The sequence below is a fragment of the Erinaceus europaeus genome, chromosome 12 (genome assembly GCF_950295315.1).
Source record: "Erinaceus europaeus chromosome 12, mEriEur2.1, whole genome shotgun sequence".
In the NCBI taxonomy this organism is placed as follows: domain Eukaryota; kingdom Metazoa; phylum Chordata; class Mammalia; order Eulipotyphla; family Erinaceidae; genus Erinaceus; species Erinaceus europaeus.
Genome location: NC_080173.1, coordinates 27,509,002 through 27,531,279, shown reverse-complemented (window position 1 = coordinate 27,531,279; position 22,278 = coordinate 27,509,002). Strand labels below are relative to the sequence as shown.

Genomic DNA, 22,278 nt, shown 5'->3' with positions numbered 1-22,278 from the left:
GCCTGGCTTGCTTGTGTTTGAATGTCTTGCTTCTTTTTTGCTAGCAATAGGTGGAGTGGGTAGGAGAGGTTTATTTACATGAGCTGTTTCAACCAATTTTTTTGTCATTAAAAAGTGGAGCATCTTTTTGGAGCTAAGACCGTGTTCTATTTGGTACTTACAACTGAGTTTCCATTCCTCATTCCATTCTTTGGCCACATTACTCAACTGCTGCTAAGGGTCTGGATTTTTCCTTGTAAAATGGAGAAGATAAGAATAGCCATCTGTTGTATGCTTTACATTGGGTTGTTCTAGCTCTCCCCCGCCAAGAAAATTGGATCAGTCCTGCTAATTTCGCGGGCCTGCTTGGCCCCGCCCCAAGGAACCCCAAGAGGGTCCCAGAGTTCCAGAGTTCAAGAGTAAGAGAGTGCTTGGCACTGCGGGGGAAAGAGGCAGCAGAGTTCTGTTTGGTGATTAGTTTGGTTTAGTTTATGAATCGTTGTTCCTGAATAAAGAAATACAGCTTCCCTGCCCAGCTGTATGTCTCTGGTCGTCTCTGTTACCTGCCCATGAAGCTAGCCTGGCCAGCTAGAGCCTCCGAATTTTAACAACAGCCATCTCATAGAATTATAATGAAGATTAAGTGATAGGATATATATATATATAGAATGCCTAGGCCATCTAGAAAATATTTGGGAGATTATTAGGAGAGTGTTTATTTGTTGTTGTTGATGTTAGCAATCTTCTAACCACATCTCAAGAACAGCACTGTCCACTAGAAATAAAATATAGTACTTCAAAGTTAAAGAGAAATGGTAAAATAACAATGATTAGTAGTTGTAGTAGTACTGTAGTTACTATTGGGTTGTCAGAAAAGTCATGACACAGTTTTAGATAGAAAAATACAGGGCTAGATCACTGGTTACTTCCATTAGGAATGTCATTATAAGCCCTCTCATGGGCCACTCCAGGAACTTGTCCTCCCCATAAAGGGACTGCTCTACTCTCTAAAGGGAGGTTAGGTCATCCTGCCCTGACACTCCAGTAAGACTGGTCCTGAAATGAGTGCAGCCTAGAATGTTCCCAGCCATGACCATTAACTGTGAGCTCAGACTAACAGAAACTCAGATATTACACAGGCTTCTGTGCTAAATATGAATATATATGGGCCATGGTTCAAGTTGATGGAGTAAGCAGTTAATTTTATTCATATATTTTCTTCAAGTTTGGGAGCTACTCTCTGCCATAATCCAACTTTCTAGCCCTATTCTCAACTCTGACACCATCTTCCCAGACAATATTTTTGTTCAAGTCTGTGTTAGCTATCAAACGCAAGCAAAAATTAAGACAGTTATGGGCCCCTCGGGACATACCTAAATAGACTTTCTCACTTCTTCCCTATTCTCATCTGCTCTAGTCCTACTTTTTGGTTCCTATTCATTTATCCTGCTTTATATCTTCCCACCTTTCAACCACCAAGTTGCAGATGATATTGTGATTCCATCCTGACTTCCCTGGACAGATGACCTCACTAATGTGTCCCAGAACCTCACCTCTCCAGAGCCCTACTCCACTAGGGAAAGATAGAAATAGGCTGGGGTATGGAACAACCTGCCAACTCCCATATCCAGCAGAGAAGCAGTTACAGAATCCAGACCTTCCACCTTCTGAACCCCAAAAAGAATTTTGGTCCATACTCCCAGATGAGGAGAAATGATAAGGAAATATGACCAAAGGCCTCTGAACTCCCAACTCCATATGGACCTGGGTGGTGGCGCACCTGGTTGAGCACACATGTTACAATGCACAGGGACCTAGGTTCAAGCCCCCAATCCCCACCTGCAGGGGGAAGGCTTTGCAAGTGGTGAAGCAGGGCTGCAAGTGTCTCTCTGTCTCTCTTCTTCTCTATCTTCCCCTTCCCTCTTGATTTCTGGCTGTCTCTATTCAATAAATAAATAAAGATATAATAAGCTTTATTTAAGAAAAAGAGGAAGGATATTCAGAAGTAGTAATAGGATAGTAATTGGAAGGGAAGAGAGGACTGTACCATAGGGAGACAAGGGGGCAAGGCAAATATATGTAAATATAGGCAGGTAGTTTTAGAAGTAATAGTCAACCCTTATCTGCAACCTTGGGAGAGCTACTGTAGCTTCCAGTGGAGGGAATGAGCATCTTTGTGATGGGAACAGTGTGGAATTATATCCTTGTTATCTTATAATTTTCTAAATCAATATTAAGTCAGTAATAAAATTTAATAAGTAAAGAAAAAATACAGGCCTGGGGAATCAGCATAATGGCTATGCAAAATATTTTCATGCTGGAGGCTTCTAGGACCCAGGTTCAGTCCCCAGCACCACTGCCAGAGGCAGGCAGTGCTCTGGTCTCCCTATGGCTTTCACTCTATATTTCTTCTGCTTGCTCACACTCTCTCACCCTCTCTCATTGAAATAAAGTAAAAAGTATTTTTAGAAAGAAAAAATATGTCATGACTGTTATTACTACTTTGATAAGAGGTCAGAGGTGGGGGAGAGATACCATATCAATGTTCTACCACTCAGGAAGTGTCCCCCTGGTAAGGTACTCCCATGTGGTAGTCAGGGACTCAGACTCAGGTCTTTGTCCATGGTAAAGTATATGCTCTACAAAGTGAGCTATCTCCCCAGTCCCTGAAATTAACATTAGCAATGAAGTCTAACTAAACCCAGTAAATCCAAATGATCATCAGTGTGTCAGATCAGTCACATTTCTAGTGGAAAAGCCACACATGGCTGCTAGCTGCTGCAGCTCTAATGTTGATCTCAAGGCTAAAACAACTAATGAATGCCTTGATTCTGAAAGTTTCTGTTCAGATACTGCATAATGTGTTTTTCAAATGATGGAGCAAAGATGCCATTATTAATCCACTGTGATAACTTTCATTGTAAATTATGGGTAAGTCCTTTTCTCTGTGTGGAAGATCTTTCTCTAATGGCCTTCATGCAAAACTCTCTGTAGCTACAGGGAAAAATGTGTCCCTTAGTTAGCTAGTTAGTCTCAGATTTTATCTTCGTAGCCACAGTTCAGTAAGTAAAACTTTGAACACTCCAGGCTATTGAAAATTTAATATTCTATCACTGTTGTCTTACTTAATAATGAGGTAATGAAACAGAGCCAGCCCTGTCACCCCACTAACAGATGGGGAAGATCAACTGTCTTTGTGACCTTAGGTGTAACATTTCCCTTCCTAATGCCTACCCTGAAGTTTCTTTTTATGCTTCTGATGGGCTCTGGCTTTAATTGCCTTTCTATACCCATCCTATAAAATTTTGCACACATCATCCCTTAAATGCCCTTTAAATTAAATATTTTGAATTTTCTCTCTTTATCCAGTATAGTCCTCACTCCTTTTATCTTATGGACAAGAGCTCTCTCTCTCTCTCTCTCTCTCTCTCTCTCTCTCTCCTCTAAGCTCACACCACACATGAGTGGTGTGAATAGATTTCAACTTTCCTTTGATTTGAACTAACAGATTAAAAACTAATTATTCTCTACAATATTTTTATAATAAAAACTAAGTTGAAATGATTTATATACACTTCCAGCCAACACATTTGCAATTCAAGGTTAAGATTATTCTTGAAACAGTACCAGTTAAAATGCAATTACAACTCCCCAAGCAGGGATGAAAGAAATGTTTTATATGTTCACTTCAAAAGTTTAAAAGTCAATTTAATATTGTAGAAATAAAAACTTTCATTTATAACTAAATGATAAAGACTTCATTAGTTATAGTAAAGTACAGATAAATCCAAGTGTGTTTATTACCTGCCTCTGGGAAAGAATAAGATGATTAAAAGCAAGGTCTTTGTGAAGTGGCTAGCCTTTTCTCCTTTCCTCTGTCATCCTGTTCATGAACCCCATTCTTTGTAGTGTTGGGCCATGGGCTGTTTCTTTCCAGAGTACAGAAAAATGACAGTAGATTCATATTGTCAGTGGTAGGTGCCCTACACACAATGACCTTTGGGAATATCCTAAAAGAACATGTTTGAGGACTCATATCATCACATTTAATTTCTCTACTGCAGTGTTACCAGTGTTACTCAGTGCCTGTTATGTGAATAGTACAAAGTGACCAAGAGACTGTGAACCAGTCATATAGACTAACCCTTGCTTCATATCTTGTTTCTGTGTGATCCAAGATGCCTAATACACCTAGCCCAGTTCCTTCATCTTAGAATAGTGTGATGGTGCCAGTAACCTTATGAAATTTCTGTGAAGCTTAAGAAAAATGTACTTCGCCTCTTCAAAACAAAATGAAAATTTCCCCTTCTTCCTTTTGAGATTCTTTAGCTGATCTAATAATTACGTTGCTATGAACAGATTAGCAGAAGAAAGACACATTTCATTTCATACATATGGGAGTCCCACAGAAATATGAGACTCAACAGTGTCACTAACGTAAGAAGCTTTTAGACATTTTAAACAGAGAAGCACTAGGTTTGTGAAAAATAAATGAGGCAAAGATGTAGACTTGAGGTAGTAAATTCAGGAAAACAACATAACAGGGTTTGTTCATACATCCTTCTCAGCCCTAAATCCTGACTTCACATGAGAAGGATTGCTTCCACCCTGCTGGTACAAGGTGGCTACCTTTCAATGTGAAATTTATGATGTGCTCTCGGGGTGACAAAAGAGGACCTGAATGTACCTATATCCTTTTTCTCTCACAGAACTTTAATTCAAAATAACCACTTTCCCAAAGTTGTTTTGGGAACAACATATTCAGATCCCTTCAAAAGCACACAATTCACTTCCCTTAATACCATGCATATTAGAGGCACTCAGTATGCATTAGCTGCTATTATTTCTTTTTTCTTTTTATTTTATTAGCAATTTAATGTTGGTTTACAAAACAGCAAGATATTGAGTATAATTCTACACCGCCCTCACCACCAAAGTTCTCTGTCCCCGTTCCCTCCATTGGAAACTGCAGTGGTTCTCCCAAGGTCACAGATATGGGTTGACTATTATTTCTATAACTGCCTATTTGTCTATATTCTTGCCTATTTTTTTTTGTATAGCACTGCCTTATTTTCTTTCTTTCTTTTTTTTTTTTTTTTTGCCTCAAGGGTTATTGCTGGGGCTTGGTACCTGCACGATGAACCCACTGCTCCTGGAGGCCATTTTTTCCCCCTTTTGTTGCCCTTGTTGTTGTAGCCTTGTTGTGGTTATTATTGTTGTTGTTGATGTCATTCATTATTGGATAGGACAGAGAGAAATGGAGAGAGGAGGGGAAGACAGAGAGGGGGAGAGAAAGATAGGCACCTGCAGACCTGCTTCACCACCTGTGAAGTGACTCCCCTACAGGTGGGGAGCCTGGGGCTCGAACCAGATCCTTACACCAGTCCTTGCACTTTGTGCCACGTGCGCTTACCCCGCTGCACTACCACCTGACCCCCACTGCCTTTTCTAAGTCACATCTACACCAAATACTACTTCTGAATGTCTGTATAATAATTTTACTTGAAGTTAAAATTAAGACTGGAAACCAAAATAATTCTGATAATGTGTATAACAAAGTACCCTGGTAAATAATGGGATTGGTATAATATATATTATAAGGTAGAAGAAGCAGAAAGAACATCTAACAGTTGCTGTAAGCTTTGAACACAATCTTAGTTACCTCACTCCTTATAAAGTAGTAGTAATAATCATGATAGCAGTGATAATAATACCTAATGAGCACTTAGTATATTACCAGTTATCTAGACACTTAAAATATAGTAACTCATGGGGGCTGGGCAGTAGTGCAGCAGGTTAAGCACAAGGACCAGCATAAGGATCCTGGTTCGAGCCTCCAGCTCCCCATCTGCAGGGTGGTCACTTCACAAGCGGTGAAGCAGGTCTGCAGGTGTCTGTCTTTCTCTCCCCTTCTCTGTCTTCCCCTCCTCTCTTGATTTCTCTCTGTCCCATCCAACAACAACAACAACAGCTATAATAACAATAACAATAACCACAACAAGGGCAGCAAAATGGGAAAAATAGCCTCTAGGAGCAGTGGATTCATAGTGCAGGCACCGAGCCCCAGCAATAACCCTGGAGGTAAATATGTATATATATATTAACTCATTTAAGAGGAAAATATCCACATAAAGTTGATGCTGATGGTATATCTATTGTACAAGTTAAAATGTTGAAGCTCAGAAACATTACTTTAACCAATGCCAAACATTTAGGAAGCAGGGTTTAAAAACTCATGTCTTTGAAACCAGGTAGCAAGAATAAGAGCTATGAAGTTGGAGAATTCATCACAGACCAGGTCATGAGAGCCCCATATGAGTGGGAGTCTGTTGAAAGGAGCATGGCATGGCTCTTATGTACATTCTGGAAGCCCCACTGTGTGACTGTGACCAGACCTGGGTGGATGAACAATCTAAGCATAGAACATGTGGACCGTCAGTGATCCAGAGAACAAAACTCTGCAAAGTCAGTTACATGACTCCAATATCATTCAGGGCTGTCATGGGGAAACCAAGCAAACCAGTTATCACAAAAGAGGCTCCTGACAATTTACATTCACTTTGAAGAAGCAACCGGATCTTCATGAACTCTGCCCACTCACTGCAGGATATTTTATGAGTCTGCTAAGCCTGTTCTCCTTTCCCTCCTTTGTGTAACTGTCAAGTGAAGCCATGATCCAGTTGACAATATAATATCATCCAGGTCATCAGTTCATTCTCAGACCCATCACATCCTTCCTTCAAAATCTTTGGGCAAGTTGAATTAATGACACGGAAGTAGGCAAGCTTTTAAGCCATATCATGTCATTAAACTGTAAGAGCAATTTAACCAAAAGCATTTTTGTGTTAAATTCAGAACCTGCCTTTTTTTTTTTTTTTTTTTTTTTTACAGTTATATGACTAATTCTTTCCAGAGGCATCAGAAATAAACTTTTTGGGAGAGCTGAGTGCTATCTGCAAAATCATCATCATCATTCTGGAGAATAAACAAACCTTTGAGCCATTTTGCTGAAATGGTAGTCCTGTCAAGTGTACTTTGCTAGGTGGAAGGGACTTTTTCTCTCCTCCAGTTCTCTTCATGCAAGTGGGTCACAGTTAAACAGTGTGTTAATTTTTAATTTCTCTGGTTTTAGAGAATATTTTATTGATTTTAATTACATATATATATATATATATATATATATAGAGAGAGAGAGAGAGAGAGAGAGAGAGAGGGAGAAGGAAAAGGAAAAGGAAGAGGGACAGCTCGGCTCTCTCTAGCTTACTGTGGTGCTACAGATTGAACCTGAGACCTCAGAGCCTCAGGCATGAAAGTCTTCTTCATGACCATTATGCTCTCTCCCCAACCCCTTTTTGTCTCTCTTCTTACTGCCTCTCTCCCTTCTCTCTCTATAAAGATAGACATAAAAAAGAAGAAAAGAGAAAAAGACAAATTCTAAACAGCAATCACATGAGTTACTAGGAGAGTAGTTAGTTAGGTGTAGATAGTAGAATGCAGAAGTTAGAGTTGAAGGTAATGGAGTAACCTGGAGTTAACAGACTACTGGACTTTTTAGTGGATTGAAAAATGATTCTCGTTGAATTACCTTGCTGAAAAAGCAGAAGAAATTTCATGGCTTATTATCTCTTTCCACTTAAAAGAGAGTTGGAGGAGAGGTGGGATGGTAGTTGAATCCATACACTTGAGTGAACATTTCTTGACTGAAAGTACCATCTATATTCATTGCTTTCTAGTGCAAAGAGAGGTTTCACATTGGAAGCAAGACATTTTCTGGTGCTGTTTAAGATCAGTTTCATGGTTTGAGATGATCATCTGGAAACCCCAATCATAATTCTCTCTTTTAATTGATACATTGGTTTTAGCCTTCTGACGTAAAGGGCAGCACATCAGTGCCTGTTTGGAAGCATATTTTTTATTAATATTGGACTTCTAATTCTCTTCTGCTGAAAGCAGAACTAACTAGGCACTCATGGAGCCATATATGCATTCAACTTCTTCATCCCATTATCTTCCCTTAGCCCCAGGAGCTTACATTTTTGTTGCCTGGGTGTTGTTGATTATGTCTTCTTTCTTTAGTGACAAGAATGGCCTGGTGGTCCATTGAGAACAAATCTCAGCTACCTAGGTCTGGCATCATTTCTTTTATGTAGCATTGTGCCTTTTAAGAAATGAGCAGAATATTAAGGGCCACAGAGAATTCTCTTTGCTAATTAAAGTGTGATTCTTGACTCCTGGATTATTTTTTTGTTGCCTCTCCAAAAAATCTGGTCAGCAGTCTTGTGGAAAATGTTCTTTAATAATAACAGTGATAATAGCAGCTAATCTTTATTGAAGGTTTGCTAGGTACTGAGCAATTTTCATAGATTTTAAGTTTTTTGAGCATATATAAAATGATGACTGGTACTATATCTGTTTTCAGAGTAGTTTTTTGAGTAGTTTGACTATAGACATTTACCAACTGTCAAATATCGAATTTAAGTAGCAATTTAAGTTTAAGTTGCACACCAGCCATCTGTTAACCTTAAGATTTAGCAAATTGTCAGAACTGGATCCCTGGTATATAAGAACATACTTGGTAGGAAAGGGATCACTAGTGTTTATTGATGTTTCTCATGTTCCAGGAAGTGTTTTCAAGCAAACACTGTACGTACATGTTATTAATCTTATTTAGTATGGACACAAACCTTGTTGAGTTAGTACTGCTACAAATTGTCACCGTTTTATTGAGGACAGGCTGAGGCTCACAGAAGTTGAACAACAATTTTGGGGTCGTAGCGGTTTTGAGAGATGGAGCTTGATTTAGAATTCCCACCCAAATAGGCTGGCTCCAGAACCTACCAATTCCTCCATCATGCATGTTCATCTTGCCAGAGTGCTGTTGCACAGAGAGACTGGGTCTCTTGTTGGAGACACAAACTACAGGAGTGCTGTACAGCTCTCAAATGAAGTGCTTTCCTGGTTAGTTGGCAGGGCACAAATCAGAGCAGGCAAAGCCCATTGGCGGTAATTCCAGCAAGCAGACTGTGTCTTGTTGGGTTAGTCAGACTTGGCTTCTGACACTTCCTACCATTTTCTGTTCTTGTCACCCCCTACCTACCTTGAACCATATCGCTTTTCTAACCAGTGTGTTCTCCCCCCCCCCCACCCCCACCCCTTTTTTGTCCAGCTCGAGGCTTTTTATTCCATCTTCACCACAGAGCAGCAAGACCATGTCAAGTCGGTGGAGTATCTGAGAAACAACTTTCGCCCGCAGCAGTCTCTGAATGACAGGGTGGTGTCCAAATCAGCTGTCCATGATGCCTGGAACCATGACATGGCAGACTTCTTAGAAAACCCACTGGGGACAGAAGCTTCTAAAGGTATATTTGGCTTAAGTGCCTTTGTCTGGGGGAAGACTCCTTATCATAGACGACTTTAAATCAAAAAGGAGAGCTCAAAGTCTGGCAAGTATTGAAATTTGGTGTTTAAGAGCATATATTTCTTTGCTAAGAGAGACTTGAGAGATAATAAGTAGAAGCAGTTGTGGGAATAGCTTCAGTAAAACAGGCATATTCAAAATTGCCCTTTGACTAGTTATACATCACTCACTGTTTATAGTTCTACCTTGTAGCTGTCTAGCTAATGTGTAATGAAAGCTTTTCAGTGGCTTACTTTTGAGCTGTTTCTTGTTGAGATCAGGAGTTTGTCTCTGTGCTTAAACTTGAGGACCTTTGGCTTGCTCCCAGTAGTCCTACATGCCACACTCTCACCAACAACCACAGCCGGGAGGTGGAGGGGGGGGAGAACTGCACCCCTACTAGACATTGTATGGCCTTCTACAACTGTTCTTTAATAGTTTAATTCCCATGTCTAGTAAATATTAGGTTTCAGGTATCTTAATCTTTGCCATTCCTGCTTTCTCATGTGAAATGAGCATAAATTTCTCCCCCAGGAAACTATAAAGTCTTATATTTTACCCTCATAGTCCAGCCATCAGGCTTGATGGTTTGTTATCATTAGGGATTACAGCTCTGGAAAACATAGAGGAAGGAATAAGGCTAGCAAAGTCTTCGTATTTAGAAAGAAGAATGAATTGAAAATAAATTGAGTATTCAGAAATGGACTTTTTTTTTTTCTTTTGGTAGACCTGAAACCTCACACATGCAAAGTTACACTACTCTAGACTGCTTTTTCATTCAGTTGGGGTGGAGGGGGGTCAACCCAAGAGAGACATAGGAGAGATACCCATAGGAGCTTCCTTTGATGCCGTAACCACCTCCTGTGTGGTACCAAAATGAGCCTGGGACACACTCATAACAGGGCATGTGTCCTTTCTCTCTCTTACCCCAAGATGGATATCTCTCCCCTTCTCTTTCTCTTTCTCTCTTGTTTATTTTATTTTTATTTTTGCCTCCAGGGTTATTGCTGGGGCTCGGTGCCTGCACTACAAATCTACCTGGAGGCCACTTTTCCCTTTTTTGTTGCCATTGTTATTATTGTTGTTAATTGCTGTTCTTGTTGTTAGATATAACAGAGAGAAATCAAGAGAAGACCAATGGGGGAGAGAAAGATAGACACCTGCAGACCTGCTTCACTGCTTATGAAGCGACCCCCTTGCAGGTGGGGAGCCAGGGACTTAAATCAGGATCCTTACATGTGTTCTTGCGCTTCTTGCCATGTGTGCTTAATCTGCTGTGCTACTGCCCAGCCCCTGTTTTGTTTTAATTTTAATTTTATTTGTTATTGGATAGAGACAGAGATAAATTGAGAGGGAAGGGGACATAGAGTGGAAGAGAGACAGACAGACACGTACAGACCTGCTTCACCACTTATGAAACTTTTCCCCTGCATGTGGGGAAGGAAGGATCTTTTCTAAGCCATAACTCTCCTCTGAAATGGCAAACTTGGGGCATCAGGGAAGAACCTGTGTCATTTGTCAACATCAACTGTGAACAGTGGGGTTTTTTGTTTGTTTATTGTTTTTCACTCAAGTTTTTTGGAGAGGTTTGGTTTGAAGAGCAAACCCTACACCCAGTAAAAGGAAGCAACATCTTGACAAAATGACCTTTGTTAGGATCAAGGGATTCAGGTTATATTCCACAAATAGCCACATTGATGTGTACTTTGATGATAAGCATGAGCCCATTTCCCAGGCTCATGAGTTTCCCAGGAGTTGAAAGAAAAGGAAAGGAGTTTAAGAATGTGATCATTTCCTTCCTGTCTATGCAATTTTGGTTGAGGGTGGTGATAAAGAAATAGTCTGGCCTGATTCCAGTTAGAAACATGAGATTCAGGTAATCTGAGGCTGACATGTTGTCATGGGCATAATTTGTCAGCTGGGAACAAAGGAAGGATTAAGAAAGTCATAAACCTTTAAAATATAGTTTGGACTGGCACAGAAAACCACACTTGGACTCTTTTTTTTTAATCAAGCTAAAAATTAAGAAAATAGCTAGACTTGAATGCTTTATCCCAAGAGAACTTACTTGGAAAAAGGAGAGCTCTTAAAGATTGACTATTTTGTGATAGGTGAATGTAGAGGAAGTGCAGAGATAAAGAATTGCTGTCGCAAGTGAGTACAAGAGCTGTAGCTCAAAATTGCTGGAATTATGACAGTTACAAAGGTTTTTTCCTGGAAAAATAGGCTGAGTATATAATAAATCACTTGTGCAGAGAATGCATGGCCCTTATTATCTAAGTAAGTAAAGAAATATAATGGCTTCCATTACATTAAATTGCCAAAGTGGGCAAGATCTTCCACTGAGTGGTCTTTCTCTGATTTTAAGCAGAGTTCTGAACCTGTCCTTAAATGCAGAGACTCAGTTCTTCATTCTACAGCATTCGTTGCAGTACGACTTAAGTTGACTCAACTCCAGGCAACCCCTAATCTGTTTTTTGGCTTTGATTTGATGCTGGGAGCTTAAGGTTTTCTGTATTGTAGCATGTATTAGTGGCATATGGGTTTTTTTTTTAAATATTTTACTTACTTTTAGGCTTCTTACATGTGTTGTCAGTTAAGATCAGCTTTATTGAGATTTAATGCACACATTATGAAGTATGCTCTTCCCAAGTGTACGTTTCGGTGGTTTTCAGAATATTCACCAACTTATGCCATCATTATTTTTATCTACTTGCAGAACTTTCTTTTACCATTCCTTAAAAGAAAGCAAACAAGCAAAAAAAAAAAAAAACTATACCTGCTAGCAGTTAGTCCCTATCTCTATTCTCTCCAGCCCTGAGCACCAGGGATATACTTCTTTCTCCATAGATGCATGTATTCTGGATGTTTCATGGACATGGAATCATATAATACATGGCCTCTTTCACCTACATCATTCACCTGGCTTCTTTCACCTACATCATATACTTAAGGTTCACCTATATTCAAGCATTACAGTTATATGGCCAAACAATAGATCATTATATGGTTATGCCATGTTTTTGCTTATTCGTTTATTAATTGACAGACTTAGGATTATTTCACTTTTTGGCTCTTCAGTCATGCTGCTAGTACCATTCATATTCAAGTTTTTGTGAGAACATATGTTTTCAATTCTCTTGGATATAAACCTAGGAGTCAGATTGCTGAGTCACATGCTAACTCTGTTTACTAAACTGTTTTCTAGAGCGGCTGTTGCAGTTTGCTTTCTCATCAACTGTGTCCCAATTTCTCTCTCTTCTTACCAGCACTTGTTAAGCATATATTTATTTTATTTGTGATTTAATATTGATTTACAGAATTACAAGATAATGGGTATATTCCACAGTGTTCCACCAACAGAGTTCTCTGTCCCCATTCCCTCCACTGGAAATTGCAGTAGTTCTTCCAAAGTCACAGATAAGGGTTGACTAATATTTCTAAAACTATTTTTTGTATTTATATATAGTTTCCCACTGCATCTCTTTTTTAAAAAACCATCCTAGTGGAGTTGAAGTAGCATCTCTTTGCAGTTTTAATTTTTATATCTGTAACAACTAATGATATCCTACTTGTTTTTATTGTTCATGTGATAGAACCATGACCCACATGACTGAATGGTCTTCTTTTTCTTATCCAGCAAAATTCAGGTAATTCCAGAGTACTTTTGGCCAAAAACCAGCTGCAAATACCTGCAATCAGTATCATCCTGGAGGGCTTAGAGTTTTGATTTTGAGACCTAAACAGTTAAGAACCAATAGAAAGGAAAATTAAGTTCCTTTCTCTTCTCAGTCTACTAAAGAAGAAGAAGGGGGGGAAAGTCTCCAAAATGAGAAGAATAATTCTATAATCTTCAAGTAATTAAAAAAAAATAAACCCCAAAACCTGTCTTTTTGGCTTCTTTATCTGATCATTATTTGAAGGTTCCGATGCTAGGAAAGCTATGACGTTGAGCAGGAAAAAAAAAAAAGCATAAATTAATTACATAGAAAAGGAGTCAGTAAACTTTGCTTAAGGGTCAGATAGTTGATCATAGGTTGCAGCTACTCAACTTGGCCACTTGTAGCATCAAGACAAACATAGACAACATGTAAATAAAAGGCTATAGAAAATGTTGTCTTAAATTACATAGATGAAAGATCAGATTTGACCTGGGGAAATTGTAATTTGCTGATTTCTATTATGAAGGCTTAGCTGAAATTAAGTTGGCATCACCGAATCATGACTTGTTTTAAGACAAAGATTTTCTGTCGTAAAGAAAGTAGTCACTGTGAGTGTGAAAATATTCACTGGCTTCTTCTACTTTTCCATTCCACTTTAAGATCCTAGAGCCAACTAAAGGCTTATTAACTTTAGCCAACCACTTTGCAATTCACCTTAATACCTGAGAGCCTCATGGGCTGACTATTGTGTCTCACCTTTCTTGTTCCTTGTCTGTAATCATTAACTGGTGTTCATTGAGCAACAGTGTGGGAAATGCCTGAGTTAACATGCCCTCATGATGCCCTTCTGTCAGGATGATTGGATGTCCTGGAACAAAGAAAACAGAATCAAGCCTTTCAGTGCCAAGCACGAGACGCATGACCATGTAAGACACCAAAGGAAAGAGAGGAAACATCATCTTAATATTGTATTGTTGCTGAAGAAAGATATAATGGATGTTATCCATGAAAAATATAAAGCTTCAATTCCAGTAAATGGAAACAATATTTAGGCTCAATGAATTGTTCAAGGGACATTCAATTTGCCACTTTGCCCTATGTCGGTAAATAACTTGGACAGACTTTAGAATTTAATGGGCTGTCATTTCAGTTATTCTGCAACACACCATGGACACATGGAAGAGCATTCAGTGATTAAGTACTGACTACTGTCTATTGTGCAGAGTTTGGAACAGTAAATGGAAAAAAATAACTTTCCTTCCACCAACATGAAACATATGGTTTATTAATTTAACGAAACCTGTTCAAACCACAGTGGAATCAAAACTACTTGATCTGATAATTTGATTTGATGGTTTAATTAAAGCGATACTGTATAATGTAATGAAAGTAAAGGAGATGAAGAGGGCACCTGCTGACTGTGTACCCTGCGGATGCCCTGCTTGTTGGAAAATGGTCTTGCCTTTCGCTGATGGAGGGATCCCTTTGTTAGCTATATTTTCAGTGCTAGAGATTGCTTCCTGTTTTGTTATTTTAAAGTAGCTTTTAAGGATATCTACCACTGTTGAGAATGCCTAAGTAACTAGCCCATTTAAAATCAAAATACATTGAGAAGGAACATCATGTTTTCCTCTCAAATTAGCAAACAAAGAAGTAAATTCATGATTGCTTCTAAAAAGTTTGACATTGAAATCATGGTTTTCTACTATTCCTGGAGAAAATATTAACATTGTTCTACTTTCAGTGTAATCATTTCCACTCACCAGATTAATGAACTCAAATTACTTTATCTTATTAAAAGAAGTTCTTATGTGAATACTTAATTCCTTTGTAGGCAGCTGCCCTCCCATTAGCATTTCCAAAAAAAAATTACTTGTAACTTTCAGAAACTTTCAGCACTTTTCTAAAAAGTGCTAATAAAAGTCACATGTAGACCCATGGATTGATTTGAACTCCCTTCTTTTAGAAATAATGATTATTGATCATTTCTGACTATCTTGGGAGTGGTTAAGAAAGAAGGCACAAGATAAAATTTTTTTTTTTTGCCTCCAGGATTATCACTGGGGCTCAGTGTCCTGGTGGCCATTTTTCCCATTTTTGTTGCCCTGTTGTTGTTATTGCTCTTGTTGTTGTTGTTGTTGTTGGACAGAACAGGGAGAAATTGAGAGAGGAGGGGAAGAGAGAGGGGGGAGAAAAAGATAGACACCTCAGACCTGCTTCACCGCTTGTGAGGCGACCGCCCTACAGGTGGGGAGCCAGGGACTTGAACCGGGATCCTTACTCTGGTCATTACACTTTGTGCCATGAGTGCTTAACCCACTGCACTACAGCCCGACCCCAACTTTTATATTTTAATACTCTTAAATATCCTGGGTTCTCATACATTTTAACATCATGCTATATCAGTAGTCTGTGTTGCTTAATGATGGCAGTACCTTCTGATAAATGTACTATTGAATGATTTCACTGATGTTTAATCATCAGAGAGTACACTTACACAAACCTAGATGTTTTAGTGTATAGATTGTCTACTATACACTAGATTATAAAGTTTAGCCTGTGGACGCTGTCGTTAGATGTGACCAAAGCATCATTTAGCAGTGCATGGCTGCAAGCCAAGCATTTTTTTTTTACATGCACAGATAGCCCATTGTTGTAATTTTGTGGAAATATGTGAGAGTGAAATAAGTAGCATTTGGTTGGTTGTCTAATGTTGATGTTCTTAGGCATGTAATGAAGCATTAGCTACCTTTGTTTTATGTTTTTGTAACCATTGACTTTCTCCCTCCGTGTGGGACATCTCTCTACCACTGCTGCCTCTAGGAAGTGTGTTTGAAGTACCTATGGTTAAAAACATTATGCTAGTCTCTTCTAGTTATATCTGTTTTCATTCATACTCAAAACAGTCTCCAGCAGCATTCCCTTCTCACTTATTGATTATTTGTTGTGTCTCTGCTGTGAACAGTTCACTACCTCTTCCCTGAATGAAGGAGCTTTAAATCTAAATGAACTTGTGGAGATCACATGGAACATGATTGGAAGATATGTTTCAGATTAACAGACTACACACTTTTCCTACTGTAGGTGTAAGTCCAGGATAGTCAAGCCTGTTAAAGTGTCTCCAGTGAAATCCATGACCCTGTGTGCAGTCCACAGCTCCTCCTGCCTGTCTCCCCGTTCCACCTAGAGCTTCATTTATCTTGGCACCCTGCATGTCAGTCCTCAAGTCAGTCCCTAGTCTCAGCAGGTGGCTCTCTCTGCCTGGAAGACCCTCGTCCCACCTCTGTACTTTTAGTGGGTCTTTCTTCAGTTTTCAAAGCTCAGCTCTAAGATCCCTTCACAGACGTTTCTGGATGTGTTAATCCAGCCACTTGTGTCAGGGCTTCGGCACCTTTCTTCACTTGTGACAGTTGGAATTTTACATTCATTTGCATGTTTTTTTTTCCTATTGTCTAGCTGCCCTACTACCCCATACTCTCGTAATGGGATGAAATTGCAAGGTCCTCACCGTCTGTTCCTCACTAAATAGATGGTTGGATGGATGGATGCGTAGATAAATGGGTGAATGAATGGTAGCACAGATGGGTGAAGTTACCCAAATATGCCTCTATGCCAAGAATAAACAGATGCATGCCACTAGAGTTTACACAATTGGGACATTTGTTATATAGGCCAGATTAGATGTTCTTATGGGAGGAACAGTGTTATGGTTGGAATAGGACTCCACAGCATACTCCTAATACCTAAAATCTTATTGGTTCCCAGGATTTCAGAGGCTATTTTCCAAGTAACCTTAAGGCACTAGTATGGAAGCATCCACCTCACTTAACCATTTGCTCTCTGTCCCAAGGAATAGTCACTCTACTACATCAGAATGGAGGAAAGTAATTTTGTTTTTTGAGTGACTAGGCCGTGTGTATGTATGATTCCACTGTTCTTAGCTGGTTTTTTACTTTTCATTCTCTTTTTCCTTTTTTTTTTTAATTATCTTTATTTAGTTGTTAGATAGAGATAGCCAGAAATTGAGAGGAGGAGGGGAGATAAAGAGGGAGAGAGACAGAGAGACACCTGCAGACCTGCTTTATCGCTTGCAAAGCTTTCCCCCGTGTAGGTGGGGGCCGGGGGCTCAAACCCGGGTCCTTGTGCACTGTAACATGTGCATTCAACCAGGTGTGCCACCACCCGGCCCCCTCTTTTCATTCTTTTTAGTTTAAGCAGAAAGAGAGAGAGAGGAAAGAAGGTAGGGCACTACAGCACTATTTTGCTGTTTGTTGGAGTTTCCCCTGATGCCCTCATGCAGTCCTGGGCCTTTAACTCAGGACCTCATGCATGATAAGGCATGTTCCCTACCAGGTGAGCTATCTCCCAGCTGCTGGAGGCAATTAGAATGACCCCACTGCTGTCAAGGACACTCTAGGTAGCACTGCTGCTGGCAGATTCCAAGCCCATCTGTGGTTTTCACACTTTATAAATCTTAGTGAATTGCCTAATCCTCTCTGTCTCTAGGCAGGTAGTCAGAGTTTGATCTTCAAGACCAACTTAGCAGCCCTCCTACGGCTTCAGTTTTTCTTCAGTCTCTTGGAAGATCTTACCCTAATGTTGGATTTATTTGTGTGGGCACAGTGGTGCTTATGCACAGTAGTCAGGAAGTTAATAAAAGCCAACTGCATCCTTCCTCCCAGAGGAACACCCTTTCCCCTCTCCATGCTAACACTCAACAGTCTGGAAGCTGGAGGCTCCATGGTGCTGATGTGGGAAGCATCTAGCTGGGAGGCAAACTGCTCATCTACCTATTCTTCCCACTAGTTATTGTGCAAACAAATGTGACTAGTTTCTCAACTTCATTTCTTCAGGTACCAGGAACAGGGGTAGAGCCCTGGGATTTCTGGTGATATAAGAATCAGGCTCTGGAGCCAGGTGGTAGCACACCAGGTTAAGCTAACATGGCACAAAGCACAGGGACCCATGGAGGGATTTTGGTTAGAGCCCCCAAGTCCCCACCTGTGGGGGGGGGTGTCACTTCACAAGTGGTGAAACAGGTCTGCAGGTGTCTATCTTTCTCTCCCCCTATCTTCCCCTCCTCTTTTGCTTTCTCTCTGCCCTATCCAAAAACAATGACAATAACAATAATAATAACAACAACGATAAACAAGGGCAACAAAATGGGAAAAAATAGCCTCCAGGAGCAGTGAATTCATACTGCAGGCACCAAGCCCCAGCAATAACCCTGAAGAGAAAAAAAAGAAGAAGAAAATGAAAGGAAAAAAGCTTACCTCCCCAGATGTATAAGGCCTGAAAAGTTCAACATCTGGAAAGACCCAGAAGTGGGAGCCTGTGCTGCTCTCCAGGTGGCTCTGTCTCTTCATTTTCTCACTCTCTCTCTTTCTCAGTACTATCTGTGCTTCATTTTGATGGCTGGCTTCCCTCCCAGACCCTCTCATCTTGCCTGGGTCTGTGTCTCCAAATTACTGCTTGGACTGAGATGAGTGTCTTGGCTGTCGGTTTCAAATCCATGCCTGCAATGAGAAGACACCATTGGTACTCTGACACTAAATTCTAGCAAATCTCATCAAGTACACAGAGCCCCTGCAGGGTCCTCACTTCCAGGCTGGCACCAGGAGAAGAGAGGTGCCTCAGTGAGATGTATACTAGAGCTGTTGGCTTTCACCAGCCCTCAAAGCTAAAGTCAGAATGCATGGGCCTATGTGATCAAACCCATCCTGATCAAATAGCCAGTTGGTGCAGGGGCACACCTGGAGGTCAAAATGAGCTTGGGATCCAGATAATAGAGATCATATTATAGCTTTCCTGAGCTAGAACTTAGAAAACCAGAAAGCTGGGGATCGGGCAATAGCGCAACAGGTTAAGTGCAGGTGGCACAAAGCACAAGGACCGGCCTAAGGATCCCTGTTTGAGCCCCCGGCTCCTCACCTGCAGGGGGTCGCTTCACAAGCAGTGAAGCAGTTCTTCAGGTGTCTTTCTCTCCCCTTCTCTGTCTTCCCCTCCTCTCTCCATTTCTCTCTGTCCTATCCAACAACAATAATAATAACCACAACAACAATAAACAAAAGGACAACAAAAGGGAAAAAATATCCTCTAGGATCATTGGATTTATAGTGCAGGCACTGAGCCCCAGCAATAACCCTGGAGGCCAAAAAAAAGAAAAAGAAGAAAAACCAGAAAGCCCCCTTGAAACACAGTAGCTCCCAAGCCTCGGTGATAACTAATTCTAAGAGGATGGAATTAAAACTAATAAGAGTGGAGACTGGATGGGGGCGCATCTCATTGAACACACGGCATAATGAGCAAGGACCTGGGTTCAAGCCTCTGGTGCCCACCTGCAGGGAGGAAGAATCCTGAGCAGTGAAGCAGGGCTGCAGGTGTTTCTCTGTCACTCTCCCTCAATATTTCCCCCTCCTATCTCAATTTCTCTCTGTCTCTATCCAGTAAAGAAATAAAGATATTAAAAAAAAAAACTAACGAGGGTGATTAGGGAGATAGCATAATGGTTACACAGAAAGACACTTATGTTTGAGACACTGAAAATCCCAGCTTCAATCCCCAGCACTACTAGAAGCCAAGGCTGAGCAGTGCTCTGATAATGATGAAGATGATGAGGAGGATAATTGAATACTGGGTTGTCAGAAAAGTCATGGCGTAATTTTTTCCTAAGGTTTTCTATGCAAAAACGCATCATGACTTTTCCAACAACTCAATATAATGATAATAACAACAGTAATATGGACCAGGCAGTAGTGTACTTGGTGAAGTGCACAAACTACAATGTGCAAGGACACAGGTTCAAGCCCTGATCCCCCCTCCCAGGTGAGGAAGCTTCATGAGCAGTGCAGCAGTACTGAAGGTGTCTCTCTCTCTTTCTCCCTCTCTGTCTCGGTTTCTCTATGTCTCTATCAAAAAGTTTAAAAGTAAATAAACAATAATGGTAAAATAAGGGTGTCCTGACCTAAAACCTGACTATACTCATCCTTATGGATCACTGGTTGATCTTGTAAGTGATCCCACTCTTGACCTGATGTGTGACCACTCACAAGAATATCTTATGGTACCTTAGATCTTGGATGGTGTTTAGAGAATATCCTCATATTGCTGAGGTTAGCTACCTGATGCTGAGAAACCTGGTCTTTCTTCATAATAAAAAGGGCCATAGCATCATCTCCATGAATTAAGTAGATCCAGGCCCTGAAGACCAAGGTCTAATGTGAGTGAACTGAATGCTTGCTCTCCAGAGACCTGTACTTTGGCCTCCGTACAGACCCTCATTTGGAGCCCATGACCAGAACAGAGCATCTGGAGAAAATGGAGGTTAAAAGGTACCATGTGAAGCAGGAGAGATAGCATAATGGTTATGCAAAGAGAGTCTCATGCCTAAAGCTCCAAAGCCCCAGGTTCTGTTCCCCCTGCCACCATAGGCTAGAATTGGGCAGTGCTACGATGAGAAAGAGCCAGAGAGAGATAGAAATACCACATGGACAGGATGTTGTGCTCAACTCAAGTAAGGCTGGCCCATTTTAGCCTTTTGGCAGGAACCCAGAGCATCCTAATGTTCATTCAATTGGGGAGCGTGGTATCCAGCCTTCCACCCAGTCTCTGGCAAGCAGCCGCTGTCAGATTCAGCTGGGAAGATACATCCTCATGAACTTTGCTCCCTCCCTCTGCGCCAAGCTGAACAATCCCTTTTCCTGCTCAGGACATGGACACCTCCCATGGCCTTTAGTTCTCAGAGGAAGAGGGATGTCACATAGATGTACAAGATAAAATAAAAAAGACTGAAGAGACAGGAAAGGCTCAGAAGAGCACAATGCAAAAAAGTCAGAACTGGCTGCTTAGAGGATCAGAGAATTGCCTTTCTGCCTCTGCCTTCCCTGACACAGTTCTGCTGCTGCCTCTGTGCATGTCAGGTGCAGAATACCGTCAATTGAGGGATGAGGAAGACCTTGCAAATTGGCAGTCCTCTATGGCATATGCCAGGTGTGTGCTCAGTTGTGGACTAGGAAACTGAAGTGTGTATCCAAAACTTGTTCCTGAGAGTGAAAGGGGTGCCATCAATGGTGTAGGATAAATCTCAATGGTTGTGTTAGAAAAGGCTTACAGTTCTCCCTTCTGAGTAGGGAGAGATCCACTTCTCCACCACTGTCTTTCTCTTTTACTTTTTAATTACTATATATATATATATATATATATATATATATATATATGTATGTATATATATATATATATGTATATATATATATATTCCGTTTTGCCTCCAGCTGCTGTGACTCAGTGCCAGCACTACCAACCCACTACTCCTGGTGGCAATTTTTCTTCTTTTTTCTTTTTTTTTCTTAATTTTTATCTATAAAAAGGAAACACTAACAAAAGCTATAGGATAAGAGGGGTACAACCCCACACAGTTCTCACCATCAGAACCCCATATCCCATCCCCTCCCCTGATAGCTTTTCTGTTCTTTATCCCTTTGGGGGTATGGACCCAGGATCATTTTGGAGTGCAGAAGGTGGAAGGCCTGGCTTCTGTAATTGCTTCTCCACTGAACATGGGCATTGACAGGTTGATCCATACTCCCAGCCTGTCTCTCTTTTTCCCTAGAGAGGCTGGGTTCTGGGGAAGTGGAGCTCCAGGACACATTGGTGGGGTCATCTGCCCAGGGAAGTCCAGTTGGCATCATGTTAGCATCTGAAACCTGGTGGCTGAAAAAGAATTAACATATAAAGCCAAACAAATTTTTGACTAATCACAAACCTAAAGGCTGGAATAGTTCAGATGAAGAGTTGGGGAGAGAGGGTCTCCATTTTGTAGATAGTTAGTAGGCCTAGATTTAAAACTTGAAAGCAGTTGTCCTGATACTTGGCAGGACTTGGGGACTCTCGTGCCCCAGGGCCTTCATATCATGGCAAAATCTGGCCTCCAGTCAGACCCAGCCAGGATAAACCCTGCTCCAACAGGGATACATTCCGAAACCAGATTTCAGATACCTTGGACCTTCCACCTCATTCTCTGTGAGCAGTTTTCCCATGGCAGGACCTTTGCACAAGCAATTTTTTTTTCCTTTCTGACATCATCTTGCATCTTGCTCTCTTAACAAACATCTACTCATTGTCCATATTTCAGTGCAAACACTTCCAAGCTGAGTAAATCTTTACTGATAAGCTCCCAAATCTACCCTGATCCTTTACTAAGCCTTTTTTTTTTCTTTTAACAGAATTGCTATAATATCTTCC

At 40.6% G+C, this 22,278-nt stretch overlaps 1 protein-coding gene across 2 annotated transcripts in view; it reads left to right on the top strand.

Annotated features, from left to right (window-relative positions):
- The window catches only part of PTPRG (protein tyrosine phosphatase receptor type G), an 869,661-nt gene that overhangs the window by 714,375 nt on the left and 133,008 nt on the right, over positions 1 to 22,278 (top strand). For both annotated transcript variants that reach the window (XM_007529163.3, XM_007529164.3), the window contains exon 8: positions 9,146 to 9,338. In XM_007529163.3, coding sequence (XP_007529225.1) covers positions 9,146 to 9,338 — 193 coding nt within the window. The remainder of the gene's footprint in view (positions 1 to 9,145; positions 9,339 to 22,278) is intronic.